The following is a 23,119-nucleotide window of genomic DNA, read 5'->3' as shown; positions in this document are numbered from 1 at the left end:
ATTGGAATAAAATTAAATAGTTTGGATTAGGCAGGAAGAAAGAACCAACTACAGGTTGAAGAAATAAATAATGCGCAACATTAAAAATATGTAAGAATAGAAGCAAATTTGAGACCTCAGGTCAAGCATAATTACCATATTTCAATGTTTAGTTGATTTTATTTAGATTACGCACCCTCAAGATGCAGGCATTGCTTGCATGAGCAACATAAAGAGACACAAGGAACTGCAGATGCTGGAATCTTGAGCAAAACGCAAAGTGCGGGTGGAGCTCAGCAGGTTAGGCAAGGAATGAATAGGCAAGGTATTGAGGCGGCAACTTTATTCAGATTTGCCTGTCCTATCTATTTATGGTCTATCTCTTATTGGCTTGCATAGGTATTAAAACCCTTATGTTGGTAGGGAATTAACATCACATATTGGCCTGACCAGTGAAAGATGTCAGATTTACTTCTCTGAGTAATTGGTGAGCTAGTTCAATTTTGTTTTGACAACCTGACTTCTTCAAGGTCACTTTGTACTGCTACCAATTTTTTGTTAATCTCTTGGCAATGTGTACTAAATTAAATTGACAGACTTCATTGGTGGAACTTTGATTTGCATTCTTTGGATTTTTGATCCAGGCATATGAATTAGCAGTCTGATATTGTAGGTACTACACTCTCATATCAATGTATTAAAGTAAATAAAGGTTTTTATAACATAGACACTGTAAGACGAGGATAATAGCATTATTTTCAGCGTAACTAGACAGGGATAAAGTAGAAAGCCATCTAATAATAATAATAAATTTATTTGTCATATGTAGGTTGGCACAGGGTCAACGGTACAATGAAATGTATTTGACAAGACAACGGGTCACCTCAACAGTAATATTCCAAGGATAAATAAGTTTAAAAATGACATTAGTAAGGTAAAAAGATAATATTAAAAATAGATAAAAAGACAATATTAAAAATAATCAACATATATGATTTGAAATGTGTTCATGAGTTCCATGTTGATCCAAGGCAAAACATTCTAGAAAATTCTGGCTGTTTGAAGGTTGATAAAGATGCAGATGATGACATTTCTTGGAACTGTTAGGAAGTGTGGTGGACAGGTCACAAATGGATTTCCATTCTGATTCTGCCAGGGCATTGGAGTTCAAATTCATTAGGCTGCCAATGGAAGCCACCTCAAAGCATCATTGGATGCCCAACACAGAAAGGAGTAAGAAGTCGTAGCTGACTGCTCTGAACAGAATATTCATATTATCAAATGCACCGTTGGGCAAGAAAGATATATTTTGTTTGATAGTCAGTCAGTGATCATTAGAAGGACCTCTGAGGGTGTCACCAAAAGTAAATTAGGTATCAGCTAACCTGAGGTCAGAGTGAGTGCTCCTGTTACAACCAACTGAGACCCTGGACTGCCACTGGCCACTCCATGATTTACAAAGCCTAAGAAACCCTGGCGAGGTTGTTGCCATCTACTAAGCTCTTTCCTGTGCTCTGATTCATCCTTGTTTAAGATCTGGCCCACAATGGTGGTTTCATCTGCTAATTTGTAAATGGGAGTTGGAGTAGAATTTGGCCACACAGCCATGCATGTGTTGGGAGTGTAGTAAGAGGCTGAGAATGCATTGTTGTGGGATTATGGAGCATGTTTCGTCGCCTGTCCTCACTAATTATGGTCTATAGGTCAGGAAGTCAAGCTTTCTGTTGCAGTGGGGATGCTGATCTCTAGATCCTAGAGTTTGGAAAAGACGCAGCAGCGGTGGCCCTGAAGAAGGGTCTCGACCCGAAACGTCACCCATTCCTTCAATCCAGAGATGCTGCCTGTCCTGCTAAGTTACTCTAGCATTTTGTGTCTATCTTTAGTTTGGAGAAGAGTTATTTGCGATTATGGTATTGATGATTGCCTTCTTCGGGTTCATTGTCTGGAAGGCTAATCTGACATCTGCGACAGTGACCATGGGTACAAGTGCACCAAAGCCTGTAGAAGTGGATGATGTAATTCCACCGGCCTTCTGTTCGAAGCAAGCATAGAATGCATTGGAGGAATGTGTTATCACCAGCAATACTGCTCAGTTTCACTTTGTAGTCCAATATAGCAAGCAGGCCTTGCTACAATCGACAGTTAGCTTTGAGGTTATATTAATAGACAATAGGTGCAGGAGTAGGCCATTCAGCCCTTCGAGCCAGCACCGCCATTCAATGCGATCATGGCTGATCACTCTCAATCAGTACCCCGTTCCTGCCTTCTCCCCATACCCCCTCACTCCGCTATCCTTAAGAGCTCTATCCAGCTCTCTCTTGAAAGCATCCAACGAACTGGCCTCCACTGCCTTCTGAGGCAGAGAATTCCACACCTTCACCACTCTCTGACTGAAAAAGTTCTTCCTCATCTCCGTTCTAAATGGCCTACCCCTTATTCTTAAACTGTGGCCCCTTGTTCTGGACTCCCCCAACATTGGGAACATGTTTCCTGCCTCTAATGTGTCCAATCCCCTAATTATCTTATATGTTTCAATAAGATCCCCCCTCATCCTTCTAAATTCCAGTGTATACAAGCCTAATTGCTCCAGCCTTTCAACATACGACAGTCCCGCCATTCCGGGAATTAACCTAGTGAACCTACGCTGCACGCCCTCAATAGCAAGAATATCCTTCCTCAAATTTGGAGACCAAAACTGCACACAGTACTCCAGGTGCGGTCTCACCAGGGCCCGGTACAACTGTAGAAGGACCTCTTTGCTCTTTTAAGACTAGCTTGGTCCTGAATACCCTCATTGCATCCTATATTACTTTATAAAGGTTGTAACTAGATTTCTTGTTCTACTCTGGACTGTTTGACTTGAACATTGCAGACTTGTACTTCACTTAGCTATGGACCTCGTGCTTGATCCATGGTTTCCAGCTGGGGAACACTCACACTGACTTCTTTGGCATGTAGTTCTCTCCATACTTGCCCATGAAGTCTGCGAAGGCAGTGGCACACTCATTTAGGTTGGCTGCAGATTCTGAATATTGACCAGTCCACTGACTCAAAGCAGTCGCAAAGGATCTCATCTGTTTGTTCAGACCAGCACCCTACGACTTTCTGCACCGGATCCTCCCACTTCAGTCTGTGCTTGCAAGCAGGGAGGAGAAGCAATTTGTTTGAAATTCAATTCATTTTGATTCATTTCGTAGCAATAACCTGGAATTAACTGCTTCTGTTCAATTCCAGAAACCAAATTTAGGTGAACAAGAATCAAAAGCATTCTGTTCATCAAATGCCTGCAGGTGTGCACAATACAGCAGCATGTGTGGAGTTGCTCTTTATTTCAGCAAGAAATTGGCCATGGGAATGTTTCCAGCTGAGCTTTGAATATTCCTGCAATATTAGCTGCTTGAGAGCTTATTTATCTATTTCAATAGACTTCACAATTGTTCCAATTGAACTACATTTAATACTATTCTGTTCAGTACATTTCCAAACAGTATTGAATCTAGGGTTCATTGTAAATAACAAGCTCTTCATGTAAACCGTGATATATATATCCGTTTCAACTCATCCATAACACATTATGGGGTGATACATCAGCCAATGAGTTTCAGAACAATTCACTTTGACTGACCAACAGTCAGAACCAGAACATTCACTACCTCACAAGTTTGCAAGTACTTTCTGGAATGTTCCAGTAGGCCAGTACACTGTACACTGTGGACAGTTTGACTCTAATCATGGATAGACTTTTCTTTGACTGGATAGCATGCAATCAAAAGCTTTTCACTGTACCTCGGTACACTGGACAATAATAAATTAAACTAAACTAGTCTGAGCACCTAGAACATCTAAATGTTGTAATTGTTCCCACTTTGCCCACTTCCTCTGGCAGCTCATTCCATGCACCACCATTCTCTGTGTGAAAATTAGCAGCTCAGGCCTCCTTTAAATCATTCTCCTCACCTCAAATCTCTACCCTTTCGTTTTAGACTATGACCATCCATGTTATCCATGCCCGTTTTGATTTTATATACACATATAAGGTCACCCCTCAGCCTCCTTCGCTCCAAGGAAAACAGTCCCTCCCTATTCAGTCTTTCCTCATTATACAAGACCTCCAGTTCCGGCAACATTCTTGTGAATCTTTTCCACACCCTCTCTACCTTAATCACATCCTTGCTATATGGTATGTCAACCAGAACTGCACACAAATTGCTGCACTTCAACCTCATATTGTGCTTATGTAATCATATGAATACTTAATCCAAATTCAGAAAATGGAAATCAACAGATCATCTTGGTTACACTGTTTCAATATTTTCAGACACTATTTCAATATTTTATCCATTGCAGTGTGGAAAATCTTGGATAAAAACACAACAGTATATGATAGACATAAGAAACTGCAGATACTGAAATCTTGAGTGAAATACAAAATGCTGGAGGAACTCAGCAAGTCAGCAGATGGTGAGGGAATGAAGAAGGGAATCTTTACTGTCTGCAGAAGGATTCTGACACAAAATGGTGTCTGGCCATTTCATCCACAGATGCTGCCTGATCCGCCAAATATCTTCAGCACTTTGAGTTTTGATCGGCATATGATAAACCTTGTTTAGAACTCTGTGCATCACACACCGCGGACTATCATTGTCAATATTCACTTGTGCACAGGAATTGGTGAAATCCAATTCTATTAATATCTTTGAATCTACTACCTCTGTGTATCTTTTGCAAAGTGAGGAGTGGATTCATTGTCAATGACTTGTCAGAGTGTGAGTCTGTAGTCTCCACAGATCTGCATCATTTTATCTCCCTGAGACACAACTACTGTCAGCGTAACCTGCTCACTTTGATTATATTTTCAAACACACAATCAGATACTTTTCAGCCAACATTTTTTTTCAGGATTCAAAAGACCAACTGTTCAGATGACTGGTTGCAAATGTGTGCATTGCCACCTGTTATGCCAGCACAATTATCGTGAACATATTGTCATGTCCTTTCAACAATGTGTTTTGGTATGACTTTGTAGCATCAACACCAAAAAAATTCTTCCAGTTTATCGGAATTGTCTCAGCCATTCCTTCCCAAGTACAGTTGGTCCATTTCCATAATTTGCCACTACAAAAGTAGCTGTAAATGCCCTACTGTCTATAAAAACCTCAACAGCATAGGTTCTTAGTTTGGTGATGCTTCCCCTGTGAGACCCTAAAGCAAACAGAGATATGATGAAAAGTAGGCCAGAAATACATTGTACATGGGCAAGGCAAAGGGTATCTTGTTTAAAATTGTGATGCTGAAACTACAAGATTTATTTAATCCAAAACTATGAGAAATAGCAGAGGTTCCGATTGAGACAAGGGGCCATAAGCAAGGTGAGATAGTGAATTTATTGTTTCATTTATGTGTCTGACTGATCTTGGAAGTGTCGATGTATAATCAAAACATTTGTGGCAATGTTGATTGTGTAAAATGCCATGGTTCTTAATCAACATCTTTACATGAAATTTAGTCTGCTCACAGCCAGGACATCATTGTGATTAAGGCCCAGTAGGATTCCAGTTCTTCATTATCAGAAAGGTTTCAATGTCAGTTTATTGTCACATGTACCAGTTAAGGTACAGTGAAATTTGAGTTAACATACAGCCATACTAAGTGAAAAGCACCAAGACACACAACCACATAAAATAAAAGTTAACATAAACATCCATCACAGTGGTTTCCACATTCCTCACTGTGATGGAAGGCAATATAGTTCAAACGTCTTCCTCTTTGTTCTCCCACGGTCGGGGCAGTCAAACCATCCACAGTCGGGTCCTCCGCAGCCGACAATCGAAGCCCCTGTCGTGGTGATCGAAACTCCCGTGTTGGGGCGGTTGAAACTCTCTCTGTGGCATGGAGTTCCCGAGTCGGCCTCTTCTTACCAGAGACCGCGGGCTTCACGATGTTAAAGTCAACAGACCCCACAGTTGGAGCTTCGATCCCCGGCAAAGGGATCGCAAGCTCCGCGATGTTAAAGTCTCGCAGACTCCCGCGGCTTGGAGCTCCCGTCGGTCTCCAGCAGAGGCCACCAACTCCATGATGTTAGGCTGCAGCAGGGATGGAGATACGATACGGTAAAAAGTCGCATCTCTGTTGACGTAAGAGGTTGAAAAAAGTTTCCCCCACCTTCCCCCCTCCCCCCCCCATCCCACACTTAAAACAAACCAAGGAACACTAAAACATACTTTTATCACATACTTAAAATAACCAAAAGCAGAAGAAAGGACAGACAGACTGCTGGCGAAGCAACCACTGCTGGAAAGAACTTACAACCTATGAGATCTAGTTTCCTGCTGTCAAATTGCCATCGAAATTGTGTTGCTTGTCTTCATATTGGATTTACAGGCTGTGTAAATGTATCTTTTATTTTGGCAGTTGAACTAACAGCAGTTTTAAACTGGCAAGTGTAGTGAGCAATAGCAACTGACGGAACTGATCTTATCAGTTGGCTTCAGGATCAAGTTTGTAGCCTAAATCCTGTTATGGCTCTTTGATTGTGGACTGCTACATTTCATCCACTTGAAATATTTGATGTAATTTCTATTGCTGCAACAAATTACATGTTCAAACCTCAGTTTTTCTTGTTCGACAGCTTTAATTGATTACTTTCTTAAACTAATCCATGCACAAACTCAATTTGCAAAAGATTTAATCTGACAAAAACATCTGAGAAGATATAATCTGAAAAAACTTCAAAATCACAAGGCAACAATAAATTCTTTTAAGTGAAAGAATGCATGCACTAATTGTTCCAACCTGATTCTAGTTGCATAATCCAAACATTGAACAGTTTGCTATTTCTGACAGTTTAAGATTGAAGAAATCTTCCGGTTCTTGCACAACTTCTTTAAACAAGACTTCTTCACCGTGTCAGTATGACTTTGGCACGTCTCTGTTTACTAATATTATTTTAGACTTTCACAAGCAGAAAAACAAACTCATGGACTAGGCAGCAGCTGTGAAGATTCTGCAATAAAACTGCAAATGTAGCCTGTCAAAGAGTCATGCAGCATGGAAACAGGCCCTTCGGCTCAACTTGCTCACATCGACCAACATGCCCCATCTACCACCTTCCCGCATTTGGCCCACATTGCTCTAAGCCTATCCTATCAATTTACCTGTCTAACTGTTTCTTAAACGTTGTGATCATACCTGCCTCAAAGCTCTTTCCATGCACCCACCATCCTTTGTGTATGTAAAAAAGGAGGGTGGAGAGAGAGACAGAGGTTGGAACTTGATAAGTGCAGACACAAGAGGATGAATGTGCTGGAATCTGAAAGGTGAGAAAGGTGATGTGGAACCAGATGAGGGAGGGATGATGGAACCAGGTGGGGGAGGGGAACACGGTAGACAGTATGGGGGATGAGTGCTGGGAAAACCTGTGTGGATCAGAAGGAGAGAGAAAGGAGCACAGGCATAACTGGCGACCTGAAATTGGAAAATTATTTGTTCATAGTCTGGGTTGCAGACTACCTAAGAGAAATATGAGATGCTCTCCTTCTAATTTGCATTTGGCCTCACCCTGCCTGTGGAAACAGCTGAGGCCAGACAGGTTGATGTAGGAACGAGAAGGAGAGTTGAAATGCAGGTAACCAGGATGTCAGGATGCTCATGGCAGATAGAGCACAAGTGTTCCAACAAACAGTCATGTATTTATTCACAAAATGCTGGAGTAACTCAGCAGGTCAGGCAGCATCTCGGGAGAGAAGGAATGGGTGACGTTTCGGGTCGAGACCCTTCTTCAGACTGATGTCAGGGGGGCGGGACAAAGGAAGGATATAGGTGGAGACAGGAAGATAGAGGGAGATCTGGGAAGGAGGAGGGGAAGGGAGGGACAGAGGAGCTATCTGAAGTTGGAGAAGTCGACGTTCATACCACCGGGCTGCAAACTGCCAAGGCGAAATATGAGGTGCTGCTCCTCCAATTTCCGGTGGGCCTCACTATGGCACTGGAGGAGGCCCATGACAGAGAGGTCAGACTGGGAATAGGAGGGGGAGTTAAAGTGCTGGGCCACCGGGAGATCAGTTTTGTTAATGCGGACCGAGCGCAGGTGTTCAGCGAAGCGATCGCCGAGCCTGCGCTTGGTTTCGCCGATATAAATAAGTTGACATCTAGAGCAGCGGATGCAATAGATGAGGTTGGAGGAGGTGCAGGTGAACCTCTGTCTCACCTGGAAAGACTGTTTGGGTCCTTTGATGGAGTTGAGGGGGGAGGTAAAGGGACAGGTGTTGCATCTCGTGCGGTTGCAGGGGAAAGTGCCCAGGGTTGGGGTGGTTAGGGTAGGAAGGGACGAGTGGACCAGGGAGTTACGGAGGGAACGGTCTCTGCGGAACGCAGAGAGGGGAGGGGATGGGAAGATATGGCCAGTGGTGGGGTCCCGTTGTAGGTGACGGAAATGTTGGTGGATGATATGTTGGATCCGCTGGCTGGTGGGGTGGAAGGTGAGAACGAGGGGGATCCTGTCCTTGTTGCGAGTGGGGGGAGGGGGAGCAAGAGCGGAGCTGCGGGATGTAGAAGAGACCCTAGTGAGAGCCTCATCTATAATGGAGGAGGGGAAGCCCCGTTTTCTGAAGAACGAGGACATCTCAGAAGCCCTAGTGTGAAACACCTCATCCCGGGCGCAGATGCGGCGTAGACGGAGGAATTGGGAATAGGGGATAGACATACAGTCATGTATGTCCATTTTAGACTCTCACATATTGTTTGTTTTAATAAATACCTTTTTTTTTAAGCATAGACATGGCTAAAATTGATATGTATGAAATCCATTGATAGGTCAACTGCACTATCCTTGGAACTATGTCTCACACTGGTAAGCATTGTTGTCAGTACATGCAGGGGCAGTTGATGCATTGAAATTCATTGCAAGTGAAACAAGGGAACATGCATTTTTATGCACAAGTTCATCTAAAACATTTTGGGAGTCTTCAGTTTTCTGTGTCGTTCAACAATCCTGACAAGAAATTATGTGAGATCCCAGTCGCATCATGAATTTAGAATGTTTTCAAAAATGCACCAAACCACAATGTACATATGCCAAAAACGATGGTTGTTTATTTGTAAGAGAGAACACTTAATCTACAGTATATACATGTTGAGTCTTCAAGCGTCTTCTATGGACGGAATGTTCCAGTCTTTGTTATCTACTTCCAAAATAGTCACATGGCATTACTCTTGTGCCCATCAGAATTACAGTGTGTAAACTCCACACAGAAGAAGGGTCTCGACCCGAAAAGTCACCCGTTCCTACTCCCCAGAGATGCTGCCTGTCCATGCTAAGTTACTCCAGCTATTTGTGTCGATCCACACAGGCCGCACCTGAGGTCAGGATTGAACCTGGTCTCTGGCACTGTTTGGCAGCAGCTCCACCAGCTGTGTATGCATACAGTATACTGTATTTCTTTGATGCTGTACAAAAATTAAAAATTGCTTTGGTGGAGGATCAGCTTCCTGCATCCTTACTGTTATGAGGTGATTTTGAACATACCCAGCCAATACCTTCTCTTTTAATATTTATTTGATAATTCTTCTTCCACATTGGAATAATAAACTGCTCCCCTTCTTCCATCCCACCTCCAACCAGCACAGAACCACCTGTTCAAGCAATGCATTACAATTGCATATGTTTTCTGGAACTTTTTGACCTCAATAATATTTGCTAAAAAATGAAATGTTACACATAATATGTATTAATCAATTGCAAGTATGAAATATATGATTTGAATGTGTTAGACCATGAAGTGATTGTTCTGTTTAATGATGCATTTCTTTTTGGTTTTTTTCACTCCTCATTACAGTCCAGAACATTCCTCTCAAGATACTACAAAGACCACAACATTGAACTGTCCAAGTTGTTCTACAGACTGGGTCTGCCATTACCAGCTTGGCTGAGGGAAGAGCTGCAAAAAGTGATGAGATAGTTGTTGTTGGAAAAATAGAAGCAATTTTCCTATCATCAGTCTCAACGCACAGCATCCAATACTCCAGTAGTCCTTTCCTCCCAAACTAGGAGTGACTGCCAAAAATAAACAACTTTTTACGATACCTCTACAAACAGAAAGTATTCTTTAATCTTTCCATATGCTGGCATGTGGTATTGTAATGCTGACAGCACACGAGGAAATGTGGGTTAGCAGCCTATGGCTGAGTTATATGTTTAACTGATGACATTTAGTTTGGGCCCCAAACCTGCCCCACCCAGCCTATCTCAATATTGAGTGAGTTATTGTTAAGACAGAAAAATGTGATTCATTTTGTAAATGAAACCAGTGCAGTGCTGGCTAACTGTCTGGTACCTGCAGTGAGAAGAAAAAAATTGCACTATGTTACTTTTACTGCCATGCATTTAAATTAATCCTAAACCATAACCTGGTCATTATAAACGTGGTTTAAATCACTGAAGTTTCCAATCACTTTGGTTTTGGTCATCAATGAGATTTTAAAATGACTTCAAACCATTCTCTGAACATTTCACTTTTGGAGCAGCATCCTTCTTCAGAAACGAGCTGACCAACGCTCCTGTATACAACTGAGAGGAAGCGCATCATTAATGAATCCACATTTCTCATTTGGGGATACCCGTTCATCAATGCAGACGTCAATAAAAGTTATTCCATCCAAACTAAAATCCTAACAAACGTGTGAATTGACACAAGGAAGGGCAGGTTGCAGACTCATGCCATTAAAAATATATATATTCCTTCCCAGTTGTGGGAGAAATACTGCTAAGGAAGTGAATACTGAACATGTAATACAATATCAACAGGTTTGGAGCTGGTCAGAAAGATGGGTAATTTTATTGAATGCCCAGTCTCTCTCTCTCTCACTCTCTCTCATTCTCAGACACACATGTAACCGAAGCATTAAATGAGCAATTTGTCCCAATGATGTATCTTTTAGAGAAGAAATATGAGTTTGAGCTCATAGAAAACCGAACGGTTAAGTCACATTCTGAATAAAACATTTTTGATCTATACCAAAAAAATATATATATACACAAGGATTTTGCTTTGGCCTTAGACACTTGCTTGCTGAACTTAGTGGTTTAGCTGAGAACAATTACTGTGAAACTAAATTTATTGAAGGTAATTTTTGTTTGTGCTTGGTAAATGAATTGGGGTCAAACATTCCACAAAGAAAATGTCCTCCATTAATCTTTTACCAGAACAATTGGTGCATCAGAGCAGGAAACGTCACAATGGTCAGTCGGAGTTTTGGCTGTTATAGACAATAGACAATAGGTGCAGGAGGAGGCCATTCGGTCCTTCGAGTCAGCACTGCCATTCAATGTGATCATGGTTGATCATTCTCAATCAGTACCCCGTTCCTGCCTTCTCCCCATACCCCCTGACTCCGCTATCCTTAAGAGCTCTATCTAGCTCTCTCTTGAATGCATTCAGAGAATTGGCCTCCACCGCCTTCTGAGGCAGAGAATTCCACAGATTCACAACTCTCTGACTGAAAAAGTTTTTCCTCATCTCAGTTCTAAATGGCCTACCCCTTATTCTTAAACTGTGGCCCCTTGTTCTGGGTTAGATCTGTTGGACATGAAGTCCATCTAAAAACTGGAAGTTTAAGAAAAGAGTTGGGTCACTGTGCAGCTGGTTGTTGCTGTGTCCTTGAGCAGAACTGAGGCAGTCGTAAGTAAAATTCACTCTCATTGCCTGCCTCCCACCCCTCCCCTTGTTACTCTTGTTCAACGTGTGATCTAAAATGCTAATCCCTAAATGCAGGCAAAGACTATGATGTTGCCTTTCATTACCCACATCCCCATTTCAGCTAATATTTTAAAGGAAAGAAATTTGAATTTTTGCATAGTTAGATCCGCAACAGTGTTCAAAATTGCCCTTTGATTGATGTGCGCAGCTCCACGTTCTTGTGGTGCAGGGTTATTATGTGGCAGAGAACCGGTGCACCATGACCAGAGTCTTATACCATCACCAAGTAATCCTGCAGCACCTGCAAAAGCAGTCTCTCCTGAGAAGTCCCATGTGGGTAAATCCAACAGAAGATCACATCCAAAGGTTATTTGAGCTTCAACCCTATTCAGCTGCCATCTAATTTGTAGTCCGGCAATTCTCATTAAAGCAACTGCAATGATAAAACAGAGATACCACCCATCATATTTTTGAAGTCACTCTGTTCCTTGTCTCCTATAAAGATCAATGGTCAAAGCCACAAGAATAATTAACAACACTCAAAATAGATGTATATTGTGAACTGTAGGCACTGAATCTCAATGTTACAATGTGCTTTTTTGATGTCAGATATGTACATAATTGATGAATAAGAGATGTCAAATTGGTAATACTGTTACAGCTCGCTGCCCTTCGGCAAATAACTGCTAATATAATCTCATTCAATCTGTTAAATTAGCTTACAAGATACAATAATTAATAGCATGGAAGCTAATAAAATGAAACCCTTTTCAATTCACAAAAGTATGTATGGACAGTAGCAGGGTAAGAGATATAAGCTATGTTCAAAATGTTACTGAGGCAAAAGCTGGCTTGGCTAGTAATGCTTGTCATTGAAATCTGAAGTCCTATTTTGCAAGAGACTATCTGCTTTGCAAATTAATTGGTACATAATCTTCCTAAAACACATTTTTATATTGTTGCTATCTAAAATAATTTTCTGACACTATGGCAAAATATTATATCTTGGTGAAGAAATATGTCCTATGCAGTGTGGAAGGCTTTGGTTTTGAATAATGAATGGTACAAAATAAGCTGTCACCCTATTTATTATTGGGTCCTATAACTGACTGGTGTCTTACATAGAACATAGACAGAACAGCATTGGGACAGGCTCTTAGGTCCATAATGCCCATGCTGAACATGATGCGATGTTAAACTAATCTCCTCTTGGTTGCAATAATATTTATCGAAAGATTCTGAGATCGGAGAGCAGTTGGTCGTATAACCCAATCCTTAAAATCACCGTTTTCAACCAATGTTACATACCATACACAAAATGTTTTTTTTACACTGTAAAATGGGTTCAAGATTTAATAAACATTTATTGCCAAGGCATATTTAAGATTAATTTTCCCTTTTAGTTTTAGAGATACAGCATGGTAACAAGCCCTTCAGTCCACTGAAGGTATTTATTCACAAAATGCTGGAGTAACTCAGCGGGTCAGGCAGCATCTCAGGTGAGAAGGAATGGGTGACGTTTTGGGTCAAGACCCTTCTTCAGTCCACTGAATCCATGCCAACCATTAATCACCCTCTCACACTAGTTCGTGTCCGAAAACTAGTTCAGCCTGAATAAGGTTACGACGCAAAATGCACCCATCCATTTTCTCCAAAGATGCTGCCTGACCTGCTGAATTACTTCAGCACTTTGTGTCCATCACACTAGTTCTATGTTTTCCCACTTTCTCATTGACTCCTTACACTCTGGGGGCAATTTACAGAAGCCAATTAACCTACAAACCCACCCATCTTTGTGATGTGGGAGGAAACCGGTGCGATTGGAGGAAATCCAGGCGGTCACTGGGGGATGTGCAAACTCCACACGCAGACAGGGTCGGGATCAAACTCAGGTCTCTGGTGCTGTGAGGCAGCACCTCCTCCAGCTGTGCCACTGTGCTCTTTTTAAGTCATCAGTTTTAAGCATTCGCAATTAGATTTAGTATTGAAAATGTGGCCCAAAGTAATTTATGAACTTCCAACATTTGCCACCTTTCCTCATGTAGGTGATGCTCGTTGTGGACTTGCTGTTAAATGTGGTGGCTCTGCTCCAAAGTAGCGAATCTCTTGTGTAGCAGCAGCTCCTAACACACCATCATGACACCATGTGATGGCTGAGGGGGTGGGGGTTTGTGGCAAAGGATCAGAACCAGTCTTGCCATGAAACTGCTAAAGGAGTCTTAAGACAGATGGATAAGGCAGACGACCTCCTTTTAGTCACTATAAGAGCTGCACAAAGCTTTGATTATCTCAGGCATTCACAACCCTTCTAAACCATTCAAACATTATTGTCAGGAATGAATGGCCAGCAAACATGGGATTTTCATGCTCATGTGAGAATCTTAAACCTGATAGCACTTAAGTGGAACAATGCCAGCAGACTGATGTAGAACTGCTGGCAATTGCAAACAAGTTCCAATCCAATAAAGGCTTATCGGAGGTCATCTTTGACCAGTTCTCTAATCCTCTAATCCCTGCAGTGGTTTTGGTAGCTTATTAATGGTCATGGCGCATTATCATTCCTTGAGTCACTTTCCTAATATACACCAGCTGTGGTAAGGTTCACCAGCTAAAAATATTTATCAAAATAGCACAGAACTGTTCAGAACCTTCCAATTTTTTAGTGTGCAAGGATACCACCCAGCCAGAGCAAGGTCATAAAATATAACACCCTTAAATCCTAATTGAGGAAACGCAGCATGGAGTGGGCTACAAAGTGGCATTCAATGCAATATTAATATTGTCAGTTTTATTATTACTTAAAAACTGAGCCTTCTAACATTGTCACGTCATTATTTTTACACTGCTAATATCCGTAATTTAATTTAATCCTATTGCCTCATTCACATTGAATGAAATAAAGTTGGTGAATTTTTCCCAGGGTTTGAATAATGGTAATTGCTAGTTTCACAGAGTGGATCAGTTGATCTACGGGAAGCACTTTTTAATAATACCATTTAATTTAGCAGTGTAAATTCAGCAATGATGTATTCTATGGAAATACTTATGAAGAATTTTGAATTGTTATTGAGTGAAGGATCCACAACAGCTTACATTGATATGGTGCCATTGATATAAAGTTTGTTTATATTCTCCTTACCTGAAGTGCAGTTAGGGTCATATTAAGAACCCCCACCCACCCATTGGAGAAATGTTGGTCAGAATTGGATGGAGAATGTTATTGCCTTGTTTCTGATCTTCACTCTTTGTGAGCATGCTTCCCTGCTAGATTAGTGGCAAACAGACCGAATCCTATTGTTCCACTTATGTCCTTTCATTCTTGATCATTGGGGTGGATCTTCCACCTAGCTATTTGCTAGGGCTCTCCCCACATCTCTGTACAAGCGTCTGCTTTGTTGTGCACTGAAACTGTGAGCAGCATCCCACATCATGCGCTGCCATCCCCATGCTTTTATATTGAGCTCTCCTTGGGGTCCAGCTTTGTGAAGATCCGCCATCTCAGGCAGGAAAATCTCCCTGCTGGCCGATCGCCAGGTTTAACTGGTGCAAGCACAGCAGCCCATTGAACTGAATGGGAAGAAATGGCTACTGGAAGAACAGCAAGTTGCTCTTTCTTTTAATCCTGTTAAATTTCACTTTTTACTTTACATTCCGAGGAGTACATTGAAAACTAAACATTGTATCTATTACTGAATTAGGTGCAGTAGCATTAAAAAGTATTTACGTGTTTTTATGTGTGTTTTTGGTACTTTAGATGTTTTAATACCTTTGTCTTTTGAATTCTTTCCGAATATTTTTAAAAGTTCATGAATTTCATAGATTTCACTGATAGCTTTAATGGCCAGTAAACTCAGGACCTCACGAGCTGTCAATGACTTTTGGGGAATGTTGGCAACCACTTGCACTGGGAGAGACCCAACACAACTAGGCCATGCCAGTGGCCCAAGGGCAGAAAACCATTGATCTTGGGGTCACTGGAAAATCTGTCTCTCCTAATGAGAGCTTTAGTGATGCTACCGAAGGCAAGATGGCAAATTTCACTGTCACAGCATATATTGGTGTGGATAAAGAAATATATTCAGTGGTATTGGACTGACAGCTCACTTGCTCTCTTTCGATGCCACTGGGTCCAACTCAGTAGTAGATACCATGTTTATTATTTAATGTACACCTCAGTATGTAAAGTAAATGTGAAATACCTCTCAGCAACAGGAGCTGGTACTTAGCTATTTGAGTCTTTTCTGGCATTCATATATTTTATCATTCTGTGATTGAAAATGGCGCATTGAAACGCAATAACAACGACTTTGAGTCTGGAAATTCAGCCAGGACCCTCTGGCATGGTCTATACATGTCTTACGTGTGTGAAATGTGCCTTGTGCTATGCTCCTTTTGGGCAATCTTGGTGAATGCATACTCAGAGCAAGACTAGGACATCTCAGAAGTTATGTCCCATTACTCATCTTGCTATCTTCAGACCTCTGCCTCTCCAATGATCAATCTCAACCTCTTGCCCACACCTTCCATCACCTCTGGTGCCAAACCCCTGATTATCCAAAGCCTTGGTCATTAATTCCCTGAATTTTAAAATGGAGCCAAAAATCTCTACCAACCCCCACAAGGGACCTATTTTCATCAAGCCAATACCCCTGCACCAGCCTGATCCTGTCCAAATTTCCATTAATAACATCCTGTGCCAAGAGCACATTTGACCCTTTGACAGGTAGCCCTTTCTTCCTCTGATGTGTTTTCTGAAACGCTCTGCAGGGTGTAAAGTAAAATAGATAAATCTTAATTAATATCAGGAGGAGGCAGCTTTGTTCCTTCAGTCTGCTCTGCTGATTTCCCATCCACAGCTTTTTGTGCAAAAGTGCTCTTTGCTTGAAAATGCACATCCTGATCCAACCCCTAAAATGGTCTTTAGTTATAGTTTTGCTTTCCTATCCTGGATTTCTCTACTGTATCCTCATATGTTAACTGTTGAGACCTGTTTCATCTTCCCCATGACTAAACGTTCGTTCCTGGGACAAAACCCTGGTACTAGAATTTTAAAACATAACAAAAAATGAAAATTATGCAAATATTCAAAAGGTCATGCGGCAGGTGCTTGTAGTTTTTGTTTGCATAACCTTCCTGTTGTACAGTACTTAAACGCAGTACTCCAAAGTTCTGACCACGGCTGTATGACTGAAGCATTTCCACCACATATTTATCCTATACTTTGGATAAACATTTGCAGGTGAAATAAAACACCTACATCTCCTTACATGAACAGAATCCAATGGGGGTCTGTGTGATAATGACACGGTTAAAAATAATATATTCAGGTAAAGGAAAAACCAGGAAGTTTAATGTTTGTGACCCAGGCATATGTTTAAAGTCTGAAGACTGTGGGAGGAAAGGAGGGGCAGAGACAGTGATATCCACAGCATTTTAATTCTGTAATGCAATGAATTGCACGAGATAACCACTTATGAGGTGTTTGTGCAGTAATCAACCAGAACCAGAATTGGAACAGCAAACTAAATGATAAGAGATTCCAAGCTTGACACTTCCCCGCAAGGAAGGGCAATTCCTAAGTGTTCTCAGAACACAGTTCTTGCATTGTACACCTTTAATATACATGCTCATTTTAGCTTTGACATTGCTAAAATAAAATCACTGCAAAGTGTAATCTTAATTTCTGAGATTTTATTAAAATGTTGCACAATATTTATTCTGTGAGTATCTTTTAACCTGTGAGTATCTTGGCAAATATGTCTCCTGTGATACATCTCAGTTTAAACTTGCAATTGATATTAAAGCTCACAGGACAAGTGTTTGGAAGACGATGCCAGTGATGTATCTGAACTGCACATTATTGAGCCAAGCAGTTATATTAAAACCCCAAATGTTCAGCACCACAGTTTACTGATGTTGGAAGCGCATATTGAGGAAAGTATGAAGATGTCAACAGGCAGCAAGGAGCAGAGCCAAAAATGAGTGGGTGTGAAATAACTGAAAGTGGTGATAACGCCCTTTAGTGAGAAAGTGGGTCTATGCTATTTGCCCCTAATGCTGAAAGTAACCTGTAACACTTGAGTACAGATCCCTGTGTTGAAGCTAGAAATCTATCTGGACATTCCAAACCTAATTATTTTTATAAATAATTTGCTGTGGGACGATGGATTAGATTTTGCTGTCAATGCAACCGGTAGAGGTGTTGCACGTCATCATAATGACAGTTGTATAATTGTTCACATTCTTTTGGTTTATTTTTCAACCTTTTTAACCTAGAATCATCTTAATTTTAAGAGAAAAATAGGAAGGAATTGCTTTTTTGATGGCTAGTTATGTCTTATTCTGTTGCTGTCCATTATAAAAATTTAAACTATGGGCACAAAGTTATTAAACTTTACATTGAACAAGTTAACTAATTCCATCAATTATATTTATTTCCTAAATCTCCACTTTGCATTTTTGTTTGGTTTAAATGTTTGAGTTTTCAAGGATGTCATCAATGTTGTTTCAAGGCAGTAGATATTCTGGCATAATGTCTGATGTACACAAATGTGCTGTATATAAAAATGTGTATTTGCAGTCATGTCTGTGTGCTGGAGGAGTTGGATCAAATTGAAATGTACTATTGAGATCATCAATGTAGCACAAATAGGTGTGTGTGTACATTAGACTATCTGGAAGTCAATTCTGGTAATCTATTGGTTTGTGTACTACAGTTTAATAACCTGTATCTAGTTTGATAAACAGCCCGAGTAAAATAAATATATCAACTGTTTAATTTGATTCATTGCTTTCTAATTTACTTCGAAGGATATCACATTGACAGTTCATATAAACATATCTTGAATCCACATTGAATTATTTGCTTGACTGATATTATTGCAATCTCCAGCTCCTCTTTAATCACCCAGTGAAAGGCCAAGCGATATCGAGCAGGAAGCTTCCATCACTAATCTCACAACCCCTGAAATCAATTGGTTCCCACAGATGATAACTGTATTGAGTAGACATTGAATGAGAAGCACAAGTGCCTATGCTGAGAAATCATGTGTAATTGAGTAGCCTGTTAAAAGTTTCTGAAGGGCCTTTTATAAAGGAATTTGTGCCTTTATCGGTAAGAGAAAACCTGTCAAAACAAAAAGATTTGAACAGTTCCTGTGATCTGGTACTTTGGGGTGATAATGGCAGGCTGAGTGGTGCGGATGATGTGGATCATGGCTAAGGAATATGTAGATATCAATGCATGTTGTAAAATGTTAGCTCATAATTTGTTCAGAAAATGTTTGCGAGTTAAATGGATGTAACCTAATGGCTTCTAGAACATCTAGCGATTTGTGGTATGGAAGGGAATCAAGAGTTGCAGGGAAGATAACATGTTTTGTCTTTGTTAAGGCTGTTGGCACGTTGGCCTCATCAGTCAGAGTGTTGAGTATAGAAGTTGGGAGGTCATGTTGCAGTTATATAAGACGTTGGTGAGGCTGTATTAAAATAGACAATAGACAATAGGTGCAGGAGTAGGCCATTCAGCCCTTCGAGCCAGCACCGCCATTCAATGCGGTCATGGCTGATCACTCTCAATCAGTACCCCGTTCCTGCCTTCTCCCCATACCCCCTCACTCCGCTATCCTTAAGAGCTCTATCCAGCTCTCTCTTGAAAGCATCCAACGAACTGGCCTCCACTGCCTTCTGAGGCAGAGAATTCCACACCTTCACCACTCTCTGACTGAAAAAGTTCTTCCTCATCTCCGTTCTAAATGGCCTACCCCTTATTCTTAAACTGTGGCCCCTTGTTCTGGACTCCCCCAACATTGGGAACATGTTTCCTGCCTCTAATGTGTCCAATCCCCTAATTATCTTATCTTATATTAAAAGCATTGTGTTCAGTTTTGGACACCAAGTTATAGGAAAGATGTTAATAATAATAATAATAATAATAATACATTACATTTGTATAGCGCTTTTCTAGACACTCAAAGACGCTTTACATAGATAAGTAAGACATAAAAATAAGTAAATAAATGAACAGAAAAGGAAGAATAAGGTGAGGTGACGGTCAGTGGTTGAAGGCAGTGTTGAACAGGTGAGACTTCAGTGATGTTTTGAATGTGGTGAGTGAGGAGGAGTCTCTGACGGTTTGGGGTAGTGAGTTCCATAGGGTGGGAGTCGCGATGGAGAAAGCCCTATCCCCCCAGGATCTGAGTTTGGTCCGGATGGGGGGGACAGGAGGTTAGCAGCAGCAGAGCGGAGGGTGCGGGTGGGAGTGTGTCTGTAGAGGAGGTCAGTCAGGTAGGATGGGGTCAGCTTATGGAGGGCTTTGTAGATCATGAGGAGGATTTTGTACTGGATTCTCTGGGGGGTGGGGAGCCAGTGGAGCTTGTAAAGGACGGGGGTGATATGGTCACGGGTCGGGGAGTGGGTGAGTAGACGGGCAGCGGGGTTCTGGATGTATTGGAGTTTATTGATGATTTTTGAGGGTGAACCATAGAGGAGGCTGTTACAGTAGTCCAGACGGGAGGTGATGAAGGCGTAGATGAGGGTTTCTGCAGCTGTGGAGGAGAGGGATGGACGGTGACGGGCGATGTTTTTGAGGTGGAAGAAGGCTGTCTTGGTTATGTGTTTAGTGTGTTTGTCGAAGGAGAGGGTTTGATCAAAGATAATGCCAAGATTCCGGATGTGAGGGGAGGTGGATACTGAGAAACCGTTGATGTTGAGGGTGAAGTTGTGGGTGGATTTGGTGAGCGTTTTTGGTCCAATGAAGATGATTTCGGATTTGTCACAGTTTAGTTTGAGGAAATTGATTTGAAGCCAAGATTTTATTTCAGTGATGCAGTTTGTCAGGATAGAGTGTGTGGCAGTGGAGATTGACTTGGTGGAGATGAGGAGCTGGATATCTTCGGCGAAGCAGTGGAATTGGAGACCATGACGGCGGATTAATTGACCAAGGGGAAACAGATACAGGATGAAGAGGAGGGGGCCGAGAACTGAACCTTGGGGGCACCTTGGGGGAGGGGAGCGGTGGGGGATTTGCAGTTATTAATGGAGATGAACTGGTGCCTGTCGGAGAGGTATGATTTGATCCAGGAGAGACAATGCCGGTGATGTTAAAGGTGGTTTCAAGTCGGGTGAGGAGGATGGAGTGATTGATGGTGTCAAAGACGGCGCTGAGGTCGAGTAGGATGAGAATGTTGAGGTTGCCAGCGGCAGAGGAGAGGAGAAGGTCGTTTTGAGGAGTGCAGTTTCAGTATTGTGGTTGGAGCGGAATCCGGATTGGAATGTTTCATACAGGTTATTGGCAGAGAGGTGATGTTTGAGTTGAGAGGCTACAGCACGTTCCAAAACTTTGGACAGAAAGGGTGGTTGGAGATTGGTCTGAAGTTGTTTGGGGTGTCAGGGTTGAGTCCAGGTTTTTTCAGAATAGGGGTGACAGCAGCGATTTTGAGGGATGGTGGGACGATGCCAGTAGACAGGGAGGAGTTTATTGTTGCAGTGATAAGTGGAGAGAGAGCAGGAAGGCAGGCCTTGACAAAGCTGGAGGGGATGCGGTCCAGAGAGCAGGTGGCAGTTTTCATTCCTGTGAGGAGTTCAGAGAGGTCGGTTGGGGAGACTGGGGAGAACTGAGACAGGGGTTGGCAGGATAAGGGGGGGCAGGTGGTTTGAGGGGGAGCAGGTGCAGTGGTGGTTAAGCTGCTGTAGATGTTGTCTATTTTGCTTTGGAAGAATGAGAGGAAAGAGGTGCAGTTGTCGACTGTGAATGACTGGGAGGTGGTGTCCAGGGGGCTGAGGAGTTTGTTTATTGTAGAGAAGAGTGCTTTTGGGTTTCTGGAGCCAGAGTGAATTATTTGAGAGTAGTAGGTGGAGTGGGCGCGGGAGAGGGCATTTTTGTAGTGCTGCAGGTGGTCTTTGTAGGCTTGGGAGTGGATTGTGAGACCTGTTTTGTTGCGGAATCTTTCAAGTTGGCGGGCATGGGTTTTCATCATGCGGAGTTCGGGGTAAACCAGGGAGCAGAGTGGGTGAAGGAAACTGTTTTGGTTTTTATAGGTGCAAGCTGGTCGAGGCAGGAGGAGAGAGTGTGGTTGTAGTAGTCAGTGAGGTCAGAGGGGCTGTGGAGATCAACGAAGGGAGAGGCGGACATTTTTTCGGAGAGGGAGGATGAGAGCGAGGTAGGTGAAACAGAGTTTAGCTTACGGAAGTTGATTATGCGTTTTTGCCTTGGTGCTGTTGCCAAGTTGGAAAGGATAAAGAGAAAACATCTGAGGATGTTGCCAGGACTCGAGGGCCTGAGCTATAAGAAGAAATTGAGCAGGCTGGGACTCTATTCCTTTGAGTGCAAGAGGATGAGGGTTGATCTTATAGAGGTGTATAAAATCACGAGGAATAGATTAGGTAGACACACAGAGTCTCTTGCCCAGAGTTGGGGAATTGAGAACCAAAGGACATGGGTTTAAGGTGAAGGGGAAAGACCATATAAATCTAGTGTATGGAATTAAAAAGATTTGGAGCAAGTTCATAGAGATTTAGGAAGGTTAAGTGAATAGGAATCTGAGGGGTAACTTTTTCACAAAAAGGGCAGCGGGTGTATGGAACAAGCTGTCAGAGGAGGTAGTTGAGGCAGGGACTATCGCAATATTTAAGAAACGTTTAGACAGGTACATGGATAGGACAGATTTAGAGGGATAGGGGTCAAATGCAGGCAGGTGGGACTAGTGTAGATGGGACATGTTGGTCGATGTGGGCAAATTGGGCTGAAGGGCATGTTTCCACATTGTGTGACTCCATGACTCAACTTTAATTGATGGAAACTACTGGGATTCCTGGTGATTACATCTACAACATGTGTCTGTGTTTTGAGAGAATTCAGCTCAGAAATGATGAGATGGAGTTTGACATATGGACATTGTGATGCATCAGGGAGGGGAAGAGTTGTGTGGATATTTTATTGCAGGAGACAGTCACATTTCTTTCATTAAGTATTGACAGGATGGTGTAACTATCACTGAGGCAGGTATGGCATCCAAAAGGTTCTGTTGCAAGGGCCTCAGCCATAAACAAAAATAAGAGATAGACAAAAAGGAAAAGAGGGTGGCGTGTCGCTTGTGATAAAGACAGTCGGGAGGAAATAACCTAGCTCAGAAAATCAGTTTGCTATGAAACAGCAAAGGACAGAAATGACTGGTCGGAGTTGTCCATATGCTTTGAAACAATAATAACTTTGGACATGGTAGAACTCAAAAAATTAAGGTTCACATAACATGGGCAGTATAATAATAATGGCAGACTTTAATCTAAATATAGATTGGTTAAATTAGTGATAGTGTGGAAAATAAATGTATTAAGTTTATGGGTTTCCTAAATTCTGATGCTGAGGAAGTAATCAGGAGAAGAGCTATCTTAGATCCACTAATGCATAATGAGAAAAAGATTAATGATGATCTGATAGTTATGGGGCC

The 23,119-nt window shown here is 41.8% G+C and overlaps 1 protein-coding gene across 4 annotated transcripts in view; it reads left to right on the top strand.

Moving 5' to 3' along the window:
• Positions 1-18,430, top strand: part of LOC144595246 (bifunctional heparan sulfate N-deacetylase/N-sulfotransferase 4-like) — a 717,307-nt gene extending 698,877 nt beyond the window's left edge. For all 4 annotated transcript variants that reach the window (XM_078402506.1, XM_078402496.1, XM_078402516.1 and 1 more), the window contains one exon: positions 9,813-18,430. In XM_078402506.1, the coding sequence (XP_078258632.1) occupies positions 9,813-9,935 (123 nt within the window). In that variant the 3' untranslated portion in view covers positions 9,936-18,430. The remainder of the gene's footprint in view (positions 1-9,812) is intronic.
• Positions 18,431-23,119: the final 4,689 nt, after the last annotated feature.

This window comes from Rhinoraja longicauda, chromosome 1 (assembly GCF_053455715.1).
Source record: "Rhinoraja longicauda isolate Sanriku21f chromosome 1, sRhiLon1.1, whole genome shotgun sequence".
Taxonomy (NCBI): domain Eukaryota; kingdom Metazoa; phylum Chordata; class Chondrichthyes; order Rajiformes; family Arhynchobatidae; genus Rhinoraja; species Rhinoraja longicauda.
Note: the sequence above shows the minus strand (reverse complement) of the source record. Positions and strands in the feature narration are given on the sequence as shown.